This window comes from Nyctibius grandis, chromosome 27 (genome assembly GCF_013368605.1).
Source record: "Nyctibius grandis isolate bNycGra1 chromosome 27, bNycGra1.pri, whole genome shotgun sequence".
In the NCBI taxonomy this organism is placed as follows: Eukaryota; Metazoa; Chordata; class Aves; order Nyctibiiformes; family Nyctibiidae; genus Nyctibius; species Nyctibius grandis.
Window position 1 is genome coordinate 6,010,744 of NC_090684.1, and position 13,284 is coordinate 6,024,027.

General features: G+C 53.3%; 1 protein-coding gene across 9 annotated transcripts in view; it reads left to right on the forward strand.

The window, feature by feature from the left end:
* PPP1R12B (protein phosphatase 1 regulatory subunit 12B) overlaps positions 1-9,710 on the forward strand; it is a 142,242-nt gene extending 132,532 nt beyond the window's left edge. For 6 of the 9 annotated variants that reach the window (XM_068419398.1, XM_068419400.1, XM_068419402.1 and 3 more), the window contains 2 exons: positions 1,296-1,476; positions 6,260-6,342. In XM_068419398.1, coding sequence (XP_068275499.1) covers positions 1,296-1,430 — 135 coding nt within the window. In that variant the 3' untranslated portion in view covers positions 1,431-1,476; positions 6,260-6,342. Of the gene's footprint in view, positions 1-1,295; positions 1,477-6,259 lie in introns of all 9 variants that reach the window. The other 3 variants (XM_068419401.1, XM_068419403.1, XM_068419407.1) reach the window with 1 other exon arrangement.
* Positions 9,711-13,284: the final 3,574 nt, after the last annotated feature.

Consider the following 13,284-nt stretch of genomic DNA (forward strand, 5'->3'; position numbering starts at 1 on the left):
AAGAGCACGTTGGTTTGCGGGCAGGACAGAAGCTGCTTTGGTTCTGGACTGGAATTTTTTCACTTGAACTTCAAATTACTCTTCTCGTAGATGTTTCCCTTCCTGCCTTCCCCCTGCCCGGTGTCTGTGCTCCCTCCTCCGCAGTGGAAGGTTTCTCGTTCACGTGGCCCCGCTGCCCAACGAGCTGTCAGGAGGAAGGAGGGACAGGACGCTGCCCAGAAAGCAGCTCTGCAGCCCTCAACATGTCCTGGCACCCGCCCTTGGTATAAATGCCCAGTGTGTGGTTTTGCTTTAGCATCACCCGGAAAAACGTCGTCCTTGTACAAGAAATGGTGATGTCTGCGTGGCTGCTACAATTTTCCCGTTCTGCCGTCGTCATTGCTTTTATGTCCTGTATCTCCCTGTTGCCGCTGTGCCCGTGCTAGCCCCAGCTTTGGGGCTCGATTTCTACACCGTCCTTTGCCCACTGTTTCTTTTGTAACCAGAATACCGTGTTTTCATGTGCCTGCCATGCAAGGTGCTGTCGGTCAAACTCCTCTAGTTAAAATGAGTGGTTTTCACATCTGGAGATCAGAGATAAATTGAGCCCCATGGCAGAGAAGAGTTGAAACTGGGCAGGCATGAAAAACCCACCCACCCCCAGACCTTTCGGCAGGACTGAAGCCTGAGCAGACCCAAGAGCCATCACTCAGGTGCTGCAGGGAGGAGGGGTGTGAGCAGCCGTGGTACGTGTCTTGGTGGTCTGCTGTAGGACAGTGACGCTTTGAGGGGCTTCAGTCTGTGCCTTTAAAGTCTCCTGATGAGCTCTGTTCACTCTTTGGTGCACAAAACTCCTTTAGCTTTTAGAGACAGAAGAAGAAAAGGAGTTTTAAAGAAACTCTCAGTTGCCAACAGTGCTTTCAAAGCCCGCGTAGGTGGTAAGTCAATGGTGATAGTTCTCGCAGTAGTTCCTAAGTCCAGGGGCTGTGTGCTGCTGGAGATCACTGTCTGGGTAAACTAGAATATAACCTGCAAGAAACTGTCCTGCTTTGTGGTGGGAAACCACTTTGACCTTTTGAAAGGCTTTGGGGGCTCCTGGAGAAAGGGATGGTTCCCAAAACATCCTCAGTGTGTTGTAAGGCTTTCCCCATACGCATCTGAGCTGCTGCCCATCCAGCACTCACTGCTACTAATTTTTCTTTTCTTCTCTTTTTTTTCTTTTCCTTCTTGTGGACTAAACTCATGTTTCTGTGCCCTTCTGTCTTCGTGGTGTGTTTTCTCTGTATTTTTCTATCCATTCCTGTCACTCTCTGCAGAATCTCCACCAGCTCAAACAGATTCACACTCTGAGGCAGATGAATGAGCAACTGCTGGCTGAAAACAGGGCTCTGACCCGGGTCGTAGCCAGACTTTCTCTGCCTGCCAAGCCCTCCGAATCAGAGGAGCTGTAGCTGCTTTCCCTCCGGCTCATCTCGCCTCCCTCTTCCACTCTTCCAGGCAGGTCTCCGCTTTCCTTGGCTGGGCTGTTTCTCCCCTCGCCTCGTTGCTTTTGAAGGGGTCTGATGAAGCTTGTGGCTCAAAAGCAGCATGTGGCAAAGGAAAAGCCCAAAGCATGGTGTTACTGCCCGGCTGAAGGCAGGGTTTCACTGGAGACCCCCTTCAGTCCTGCTGACTCTCACTCTGCTTGGCAGATGATGCTGATCCCCACCAATTACTAACCACCCGCATCAGGGGGTTGCCTTGTCCATGTGGATGGGGTCCATGTCTCCCATCATCCAGGAGAGAAATAGGAGGACGTACTCCCTGCCTTGATGTGAAGACATAGAGTTGGGTGGATGGTGCTGAGATGGCTACTGAGGAGGGATGGATCAGCTCCTTCCCTGCAGCTTAACACTGGCAAATGGCTTTGGGGTGGCTTGTCAATGCCAATGGCTTAGCCAGCGGCCCCTTCCCCGTTGCCTTGCCTCAAAATAGGTGTTTTATGCTATGTGTGTACTCATGATGTAATTATTTTTTAATTGGACGTAGTTCAGTGAGAAGCTGGCGCCCAGAAAATAAGATTGTCGAAAGTCAGACTGAGCAATCTAATAAATTTCCAGGGATGTTATGAAAAGTGACCATTTTAGATGGGAAAGTGCTTTTCAGAAGACCTACAACCGGGCAGTCCTCAGCAGGTTTTCTTGGTCACTTGAGCAAAGAGAACAAGCTCCTTCCCTCATTTTAAAGAGAGTCTGAGTTCAGTTTTTGAGCCTGAGTTCACAGGCTGAGGCATCCCCTCTGCCTCCTGCGGGCGGGCTGCGAGGCAGGTGAAGCGATCGGAGCCGGACCGGCTGCGCTTTCTTTTTTCATCTTGTGTTTTAAATTCAGTGCAGAGCAATTAGCGTTTGAAATCCCAAGGACGAGCCTTCCATAAGCTTTGCCCTCGCCCATTGCGCAGTTAAATTACATCCTTCCATGCTACTTCATTGGTTCAGTGCTAAAATAAAGCTGTAAATGCTCCTTTCTTAGGGCCCTGCCTGTCTTTTGCGGGTTAGTAGGGATGTTCGGGTCCCTTCAGACATAGCTAATTTTTAAAAAAAAGGAAGAAGCAGTGTGCTTTAGTGGGCTGAAAGTGGCACTAAGGTATAAAAAAAATCTATTCTTAGCACACAAATTATATCAAGGATGATTAACCTTAGAAACAAACTAACCAAGGGAATTGTGGCTTCCCCTTTCCGGGAGTCTCAGTTCAAGACCACGCGGGTATCACAGGGGCTGAGGGAGGGGGTGGTGCGTCTTACGTGGCCTGAGTTGTGCAGGTGGTCAGACAAAACGATCTCACCATCTTTCTGGTTTAAACCTGCGAAAGTATTCTCGACCCTTTTGCTGACTCGTTCTCACAAGCGGTGACTTTAAGCCCATTCTCCTTCCCAACGTCCTTTGAGATCCGGGAGGGAAAATTGAGCAAAACTATTTCCAGGCTCAGAGAAATAAAGTTTCACAACCTGTAAGTCACCAGTCTCTCTTGTTCTCCTAGGAAATAGTGACCTTATCTCTTCCCCCTCCTAACACCCCTCTGCTCTGATGTCCCTTGTCTCTCTGGCTGACACCTGGGTGGACTGATCCTTCCCAGCTTGCTTCTAGGTTTGCTGGTGTCCGAGCTGGAGAAGAGCCGCATGTCTGCAAGCTCCGCTGATTGTTTTTCAACTCTTTTAGTAGGTCTAACACAAGATGTTACTGGAACCTGTAAACCTTGTCTCACCGGTGTCGTTAGACATCACAGCTGTACAGTAACGTCACTGTTTTAACCTCTGACAGATTTACCACGCCCTTGCAGCAGTGGGGCTTTTCAAAGAATCTCATTTTTCAAAAACCCCGTGATTTCTGAAGCGGTAACACAGGTAACACCCAGCACCGCTGCTCGGACCAGCCTCTAGCCCAGAATTCACTTTACGCCCACACTGCACCATGGTCAGCGTCACGGTCCCGAGCAGGCTGTGCCACGTCCCTCCTTACCATTTCGAATGAGACATTGATGAAGCTTCAGTTTTCAGCCCCCTGCATTCCCAGCCTGCTTCACGTGCAGTTTATTTTACCCGAGTTGAGGCTGCTTTGCTTTGAAGCAGGGAATGCCTCTGGCCTGGGAGGAATGAAATTTTATAAGGTTGATTTTTCATTTTCAGAAAGCTTCGCTGGAAGCTGATAGAGTGGGGTTACAGCCAGGAAACTTTTCAAGAAGCACTTGCTTTATGCATAGTTACGTCCCTTCCTTTTCCAATAATTGCCAAAGTTGCACTGAAGCACATGTGTAAGGCACAGCCACCATCAGAGCTTCCAGTAAGCTGCAGAAACGGGGTGGCTGCTCTCTGATGTGGCCCCTGGGAACCTGTGACAGGTTGTCTCTACCAAAGTAAGGGGCAAAACTTTGTATCGTTACTTTCTTGGAGTGATGGACACATTCAGCTGCGTGTTGGCTGAGACCACGGTGTGAGGTTCAACAAGGCCAAGTGTCGGGTCCTGCCCTTGGGGCACAACAACCCCACGCACCGCTACAGGCTGGGGGAAGAGTGGCTGGAAAGTGCAAGGTGGGAAAGGCCCTGGGGGTGTTGGTCGATGGCAGCTGGATATGAGCCAGCAGTGTGCCCAGGTGGCCAAGAAGGCCACCAGCATCCTGGCTTGTATCAGCACTAGAGTGGCCAGCAGGACTAGGGCAGGGATCGTCCCCCTGTGCTCGGCGCTGGTGAGGCCGCACCTCGAATCCTGGGTGCAGTTTTGGGCCCCTCACGACAAGAAAGACCTCGAGGTGCTGGAGCGAGTCCAGAGAAGGGCAATGGGGCTGGGGAAGGGTCTGGAGCACAAGTGTGATGAGGAGCGGCTGAGGGAGCTGGGGGTGTTTAGTCTGGAGAAAAGGAGGCTGAGGGGAGACCTTCTCGCTCTCTACAACTGCCTGAAAGGAGGGTGTAGCGAGGTGGGGGTTGGTCTCTTCTCCCAGGTAACAAGAGATAGGACGAGAGGAAACGGCCTCAAGTTGCCCCAGGGGAGGTTTAGATTGGAGATGAGGGACAATTTCCTCCCTGAAAGGGTTGTCAAGCGCTGGAACAGGCTGCCCAGGGCAGTGGTGGCGTCCCTATCCCTGGGGGGATTTAAAAGCTGTGTAGATGTGGTGCTGAGGAACATGGGTTAGTGGTGGCCTTGGCAGTTCTGGGGTAATGGTTGGACTTGATGATATTAAAGGTCCTTTCCAACCAAAACGATTCTGTGATTCAAGACAGCAAGGCCACCCCAAGCAGTGATGTAGAGAGGACAGGGGCTGTCCATCTGCAGACCCCGACAGGCGGTTGAGCTGTCCCAGTGCGCTGGACTGGAAGCCACTTGTGCTGCTTGTGGATGTTAGATGAAGCTCAGGAGGAAACGGAGGAGTGCGGAGTGAGACAGCACGTGCTCTCCCCCTTCCTCTGGGCTCCCGAGCTCTTTGGTGGTGGGCGATGCCTCTCATTTGGCAGTGAGACATTGCATAAGGAGTCCTGGCTTCTGTTCTGATAACGGCCCTGTCATGGAGGTGTCCCTGTCACACCACCACAGGGTCCAGTGCGACACTTTGAAGCATCACTAGCTGAAGCTCCGGCCAGCCCACCACATAGTTTTACCCTTTCCCCAATATCCCATCAGGAGCATCCACCATGAGCGGGGACGGGGTCGGGCGCGTTGGGGCCAGGCATGGCTTGGCCTGTCTGTGCAAGGAGGGAATTGCTTCAGGAGTGGTGGGAGCTGGCGTCTGCCCCAGGATCTGCCTGTGGTTGGTGGTCATGGTCATGGAGGGGCTGCAGGTGAGAGTGATGGGCACGAGGTTGTGGCCAGAGCTGAAACTCCAGCTTAGGAGGAAGGAGAAGGTTTAGTGGGGATTTTGATTTTGGGGGTATTCCTCTAAGATCCTCCTCAAGTCATCGCTGAGCTCATCCCGGTGCCGTTCGTGCCTGCGTGTGACCCTGCTCCACCCTGGCTTGTTCCAGCAGGATCTGAGGCTGATCACCCCTGAGTTCCACCTTCTGTGTCACACACCGAGACAGGAGCGTGGGGTCTCCTTCCAGTCCCCGAACAGCTGGGGACACTCCGCTGAGGGTCACCCGCCTGCAGGGTGGGAAGCAAGGGGAGTCGGGAGGGGTTTCTGCCAATGAGAAGTTCTGGGAAGGTCTTGGCAAAGCCGTTTCTTCCTCTATTTCCAATTAAAAGCTCTCTGGCGTCGTCTGCGTTGCGACTCCTGGTTGAGCTCCAGCCTTAAACCCTGAGCACTGAGGAGGTGTCTCCGGTGTCAGTATGTTCTACCAGTCCTCTGGCTGTGGCATGGGCATCTGCATTAAACATCTATGGGATCCCAAGGAGATTTGGGGTTATTCTGAAGAGATTTTGCAAGCCAGGCTTGGTCCAGTCCTGAGCAGGAATTTCAAACCGTTGTTTTCCCCCCTAGTCCTGGTCAAGTGGAAAAAACAAATGAGAAAAAGCAGCCTCTGGGAACAGGTTTAGGATGAAACAGCTCAGAAATTGTTCCTGCCCTCCCAGCCTGGTCCTGACCTGGTGCTGGGGCCATGGCATCGCTTCTCACCACGGGCTTTCCCAGCTCTTTGCTGTGCTCTGTACCCCTCCACGCCTGACAGCTGGTTTGTAAAAACCCTGGAGATGTTAACAGAGAAATTACTGACATTAAAAGCGTGCTGGGTGGAGGGGACGCGACGTCCCTGCTGTCCCCTCTGAGCCCTAGGGCAGCACCGAGCTGTAACCCCACCTTGTCTTTGTCCCTCTGCAGATTTTGACAGAGCTGAAGTCGGACAACCAGAGGCTGAAGGACGAGAACGGAGCCCTCATTCGTGTCATCAGCAAGCTCTCCAAATAGGAATCCTGAGCAAAGGCAGGACGAAGAGGGGTGCCCTACACGAGCTGCCAACCCCGCCACCGAGCCCTGCCCCTCTCTTTTCCTCCTGTCACGAGTACAGCAAGCGTTTCAGCCGTGGGATCAATGTGTCACACCTGCCTTGCCCTGCCCTTTGCTGTACATTCCCTTTCAGCCCTTCTTTCCCCCACAACACACCCCCCCCTCCCATTTTATTCTTTTTAATTTAAGCATGTTGTGGTATCTTGGACATTTTATTCAAGGGAGAAAAGTGAGAACTGGGTTTGAGCTGCCAAAACTTCTTCTTCCAGAAGCCCAGTATTTGGTGTTGGACTCCAAGCTGGAGTAGGTAGCTCCTCCTTTTAAAAGTGATGCCTAAAGAACGAGTCCAGCACATCCGAGCCTCTTGCAGGTGGGAAATGTGACCGTGGGCTGGGACTCTGAGGATGCACATCAACCCACCCGAGATGTGGGACTCTGATGCTGTGAAAGCCACCGGGGCTGATTTCTGTAACAGGCTGACGACAGCTGCTTTGCACAGGGACCTTCTCCTTTTGCCCCAGTCGAATGAGTCTTTTATTTAATAGAAGATTTCGAACCTGTTCAGTAATGTCAGCGCTGACTCTCAGCATCAGACCCCTTAGCCCTCACCCTGCCTTTCCTCCGCATCCAGAGTGATTTGGTCTCACGTTGTATCCTGCCAGGGCTCCTGTCTCAGTAGCATCTGCTAATTGCATTTGGACTCTTGCTCCTCGGGTTAGGAGGTATCACAGATACTTGCCAAGCTTTCTGAAGGACAAGCTTGAACCCCTAGAGATGCTCTGCTGCTTTCACATGCATATGAGCATGAATCACCTCGCAGGGAGCCGTACCCACACCAGAAACCAGCCTCCTCGTCCTAACAGCTGTCTGGGACATTTTCCTGCCATCTTCATGAAGGCAGAGCCCTGTAGAAGAGTCTGGTCTGGTATGTCAGGTACCTTGCTTTGGTTTGCAGCAGGAGGCTGACCAAGTGAAAGGCAGCACTGGTTAGTTTGTAGAGAGGGGGGATGCCCGAGTCCAGTCCCACCACCCATCTGTTGGCGAAGCAGCTTGACTCCGCTGGGTTTCAAGGCAGAGGGACACGAAGCAGTGATCCCTTGTCCTCCCGCATGCCTTGGAAGGGTGGGGGTGCCTTGCTGTCGGAGGGAGAAGGAGCTCCCCTTGGGCGTGCTGGCAACTGTATCGCTAGGATGAAAGTCTTTTAATCTGTCAAAAGCTTGCAACAAGCCTTGACCTTGAAGGAAACCTCAAAAAAAAAAAAACCCTCTTTAATGTAATACGTACTCAGAACAGTTTGAAATTGTTCTCTCTATGGGCATTTAGACAGTGGCTCCTCTACGTGCCGTGTGATTTTGATGATAGCAGCAGTAACCTGTCATCAGATCTGCTGAGCTTCCCCTTAACAGACTCCCCTCGAACGATACCTTCCCTCTCAGAGCCTCCTTGCTCTATCCAAACCACTTTCCCATCTACATCCTTTCATATTTGTCCTTTCATTCCCTTTCTCCTTTGATTTCCCAGCTCTGTCCGGCTGAGAGCTGCAGTCTCAGTCATTGAACCTGGAGGTTGCCATGAAGAAGTTCCACCTACGTTCCCGGGCACCTCTGCTGACTGTGGGCTGGCAGCTCCCGCCGGGCCGGTGGGACTCTTTCCGCTACAAGAGAGATAGATGAGATACTTGAACATGAGCATAATTCTTGAGCTTGCTCAACAGGGTAAAATTTATCTCTGTCAGTCAGTCCTGGGCTTTTTGGAACCTTTTGCTGGTTATTGCTTCAGAAAGCTTGTTTATTTTCCTCTCCCTTGGGATTTTTCCTTTGGTTTTGTTTTTTTTTTTTTTTCCTAATTCTCCATTTTTTTCCCCTTTCCCTCCCCATCCTGCCTGTTTCCACCTCTCTAGCTCTTCTTAGAGCTGCCAGTTTTTCCCCAGGTAGCTCTAGACAGAGGTTCCCTCTTCCACCGCTCTTCAGCCCAGTGGAGTGACTTGTGCACGGCACGAGATGCCGTTTCTCCTGGTACACTGAGGCCCTTCCTCTGCTGCTGTGCTTTGGGGAGGAAGAGACCAAAGCTGGTAACGGCGTCAGGGTTTCTGCAGAGCACTGCCTAAGCCAGGCATCCTTTTTATATGACTTTATTTTAACCCTGCTATATTGAACAGCTTTAAGTCTTGAGATCCAGTCAGTGCTTTTTCTGCCGCTGTTCCCACTCGGTGCACTCTTTCTGTGAGTACTTCTGAGGTTCTTGATGTTTGGTTTTTTTTTTTCCTCTTGGTGACCCACTCCTCGCTTCAGACTTGGGCTCTCTCAGCTCTAAACAGGAGCCCGGTCCCCTCTGTGCCACGCGGAGAAGACGACGCTCACCCGCTGGGGCTGCTGGTGGTGCCAACACATGCGGCTCAGGTTGGGCATCCCAGCAGGACGAGGGACGAGATTTCAGACTAAAGATCCTGTTCTTGTCACGAGCCAGGTTCCTGGCAGCGTGAAGAAGCCTGGTGTCTGTTTTAGGGAGAGGGTTCAACCCAATCGGACAAATCCTCCCTGCACTGATGTTTTGCCCCTTTCCTACCGCGACGCTCATCGCCTGTTATCCTGAGGAACAGCACGCGGAGGGTGCCGAAGGCTTCATTCCTCTACACGGCACCTTGCAAAGCCAAACCACTTTAGATGAAGTGTCTGCTTAGCACTGGATTTATCCCCCCTGAACTCTGACTAGGGTAGAGGACCCACCAACGGTTCAGCCTTGCTGACGATAGCCAAAGCTGAGCGTTCCGTGATGACGATGCGATTGCAAAGCAAATTCTGGAGAAGGAATTATTTTTTTTTTCTTTGGTCTCACTTTAACGCCTGACGTAACCAGTGCACTGAGGAGGTGACAAATAGGACACCTTGCGCTTGGGACAGAGTGCAAAGCGAGCAGTTTTTTAAAAACTGATCCCTATTAGAACCAGAGCATTTGCCAGGCCGTGATCTCCGTTGGAGAACACGAGGTTTTGGGGTTTTTTTTCTAAGCAATTGCTTGGGGTGAATTCATTTTTATTGCTTGGGGGTGAACCCGCCTATCGTGGCTGCGAGTTTGATGATGGCTCTTTGTAAATAAACTCCTTGGAGAAGCAGGACTAGCTTACGAGATGGGGAGAGAATGTATTTTTATGCAACTTTTGAGTGGCCTTTCAAACCCTGAGATGAATGATTTGTTTTACCGGTTGTTGTTATATAGTATTATAAGTATTATGTGTTTGAAAGTTTGGGAATAATATTCACATCTATGATGCTTGTAAACACAACAGTATTTATAAATGAATAAAATAAGAGTTGATAAAATAGAAGCTTTGACTTTGCTTCTCTCTTTCTGGAGCTGCAAGTTGTTGAGCCTGAAGCGCCTCGTTCCTCCCACAATCTCCGCAGCACGACAGTGTCAGTCTGTAAAAGCAAAACGCTCCACAGCTACGGACCTGCTGCGGTTACCCCATGGGAAGGGCAGCGCTGCCCAGCGTGCCTGTTCAGGGGAGGCTCAAGTGAAGGAGCTGTGGGTGCACATCCCTGAAAGCCACCCCCCAGACGGGAAGAGGGTCCCACCTGGTGCCTCTGAATCACAACGGGGTTCAGGCCCATCTCCCCCCCCCATGTTTGCTCTGCTCAGGAGTTTGGGCAGGACAAACCCGTAGCAAAGCCCTGGGTGCTGGTGGCACGTCTTGGAGCCTTTGCCCAAGTGAGGTTGCTAGAAATCTGTGTATTTCAGTCTTCAGAGGTGGCTACTGCAGCCTGAGCTCTTCCCCTTGGGTTTAGGGGCATCCATAGCATAGAATCATAAAATCATTTTGGTTGGAAAGATCATCAAGTCCAACCGTTACCCCAGCACTGCCAAGGCCACCACTAACCCATGGCCCTCAGCACCACATCTACACGGCTTTTAAATCCCCCCAAGGATGGGGACTCCACCACTGCCCTAGGCAGTGTGTGCCAGTGCTTCACAACCCTTTTGGGGAAGAAACTGTCCCTGATCTCCAATCTAAACCTCCCCTGGCACAACTTGAGGCCGTTTCCTCTTGTCCTGTCGCTTGTTACCTGGGAGAAGAGGCCGACCCCCACCTCGCTACACCCTCCTTTCAGGCAGTTGTAGAGAGCGAGAAGGTCTCCCCTCAGCCTCCTTTTCTCCAGACTAAACACCCCCAGGTCCCTCAGCTGCTCCTCATCACACTTGTGCTCCAGACCCTTCACCAGCTCCGTTGCCCTTCCAGCACCTCTGCAAAGCAGGGCAGGACCTAAACATGAATGTATGGACCAACTGTATGTGTTGGGGGTGAAGAATTTGGTGGGGACCTTTGATATCTTCCCACCTGCACCCCACGTCTGGGCCAGCCCCAGGCACCAGGGCTGAAGGCTGCCTGGAGACATCCCCACCATGCGTGTGAGCACACTCATGTTTCGGGGGGACCAGGGCCCTCACGGGGTTCCCCCTCACATCCCTCCATCATCCCTGGGCTCACAGCCCTCAGACCTGTCCCCTCGCCACAGACACCCCCCTGAGCCCCAGCAGCAAGACCAGAAGGGGAACCTTTCAGCTCGTTTCTTTAATAAGGAGACAGATATCATTACAAAATAACCATTGAACGATAAGAGACAGAAACGACAGAGTCCACACGAGAGGAAGGGGCTTTAAAAGCAGCTTCCCACCGGAGCTGAGCGCTGCGGGGACCAGGACGGGGCCGAGTGGGGCCGGCGCGGGGGATCCTTCGCTCCAGGAACTGCCCGAGCCTGGGACCCCTGGAGGAGCTGCTCCTCCCTCCCAGGTTTGGGGGAAAAAAGGAAAAGCAAGCCCAGCTTGTCACCAAGCCTCGTGGATTCGCTTCCTTTTAACCCCAGGAGACTGAAGCCGAGCGTCTCCGGGGCACGGCTGGGTTTGCACCAGGGCGCAGCCAGGAGAGGGGGAAGCCGCCTCTCGTCCCCAAAACAGAAACCACCCGATCAGACATGGCAGAAATAACCCAAATTGCCCCAAAAGGCCTTTTTGCCACCAGATCTTTGCCACATCCCAGCCTTTCCATTGCAGAAATGCCACCGGCAGCTCAGCCCCGGTGCCTGTGCCCAGCGCTGCCCCGTGCCCTCACCCGGCGTGACGGTGGCATCCGTGGCCACCGAGGCGGTGGCCGATGAGGCTCGTCCTGGCAGCCTGGCTCCACCGCTGAGCCCCACAAAACCGGGGGTGGACGTGGACACACAGGGGGGAAGGGGGGTCACGGCTCACCTGCGGGCCCATCCCCGTGGGGTCCCGGCGCACCGTGGTCTAATATGGCTTCTAAAGTTGCGGTGACGGTGAAATGCACCAACGCGACACAGGACGCCGAAGCCACGATGTTGCCACTACCCGGCCGTGGTATAAACGCGACGAGACACAGGAACAAGACACATGTGGAAGCCGCGGCTGCGTCGGTGACGGCTCACCCTCCGCTGGCGGGACTGCCTTGGCATGCTTGGCTTCTTGGCGGTATTTTCTTCTTTTACATGATTTTATTATTTTTTTTTTATTATTCGGGGTCGGGGCGGAAATAATCAGGGCAGTGGAGAGCACTCGAGCGATGAGTTTTGTTCGTCGCCGTCTCTGCCTCGCTGGAGGTGCCGGCGGCGAGCGCTGGGGCAGCGTGTGAGGTGCCACGCTCGGCTTTGGCCATGCTGCTACTGCTACGGGGGGCGGCTCATGCACTGCTCGGGGTATGTACAGCTACGTCTCCCTGTATTTGTAACTACACACAACTAAGGGGAGGGGGGGCCAGAGGCAGCGCAGATGGCTTTAATACGGTGGTTATTTTTCCCTTTTTTATTAAAAAAAAAAATTTAAATTATGTATTAAAGTCACAGTTGCCCCATCCTGAGGCTTAAAGAGTCTTGAATGGAAACCAGCCGGGTGGGACCTTCGCTCCCGGTGAGGCCCCAGGACGATGCGGTGGGTCTGGGGGTGAAGGGGTGCGTGTGGGGGTGTGAGCATGTGCGTGTGTACAGGCGTGTGTGTGTACAGGTGTGTGTACAGGCGTGTGTGCGTGTGTACAGACGTGTGTACAGGCGTGTGTGCGTGTGTACAGACGTGCACACCGCCGCGGGGCTGCGCACACTCGCAGGTCACCAACGGGAGGATTTTTGTGCTCTTTCCAATTCCTTCTTTTTTAACCCATTTCCACATAAAACGTGCCCCCCCCCAGGGACTGGACGGGCTCCGAAATGAGACTGATTCAAGAGACCGAATCCTGCCGGTGCCCCCGGCTGAGGGGCATCAACCGCCCCCGCACCCCGTTAATTAACAGCACCCCGAGATTTCTTCTCCCCTTGGCTACCCGAGCAGGGCAGGGCCTCGTTTGCTGACACACATCCGTTAGGAAAAGGGACTAATTAAAGCTGCAGATGGCCCTGCGGCACCACTCGCTTGGTGACCCATGAAGCCCGGCATGGCCCTGGGGCCACCTTCACCCAGCTGCAGCTCCATGCTGGGCCCCTGGGCACGGGCCAAGCGCAGCCAAGGTGGTGGTGGAAGCGGTCTTTGGAGGTCTCCAGTCCAACCTCCCCCACCACCATGCCACAGCTTGGCTAACCGAGCCCCAAACCTCCCCCATGGACACAGACGTCCCTCCCTGGGGACCCATCCCAGGGTTGCACGTCCCTCCAGGGGAAGGGGCTCATCCCCATGTCCAACCTGAACCCCCCTGAGCTGTGGCTGCCACCAAGTCTCCCATCGTCTCCCCACCTCCAGCCAGGGCTGAGATGCCCTTCGGGAAGTGGGGGCCACGGGGAGCTGCCAGAGCATCCGACGGCACCAGGGCGAGCTTAGTTTCGGCACTCTGTCCCCAGGCTCAGGACACCCTGCACCGAGGTCCCAGCCCAGGACCCCCAGAGCAGCGTCCCCAATGCCCG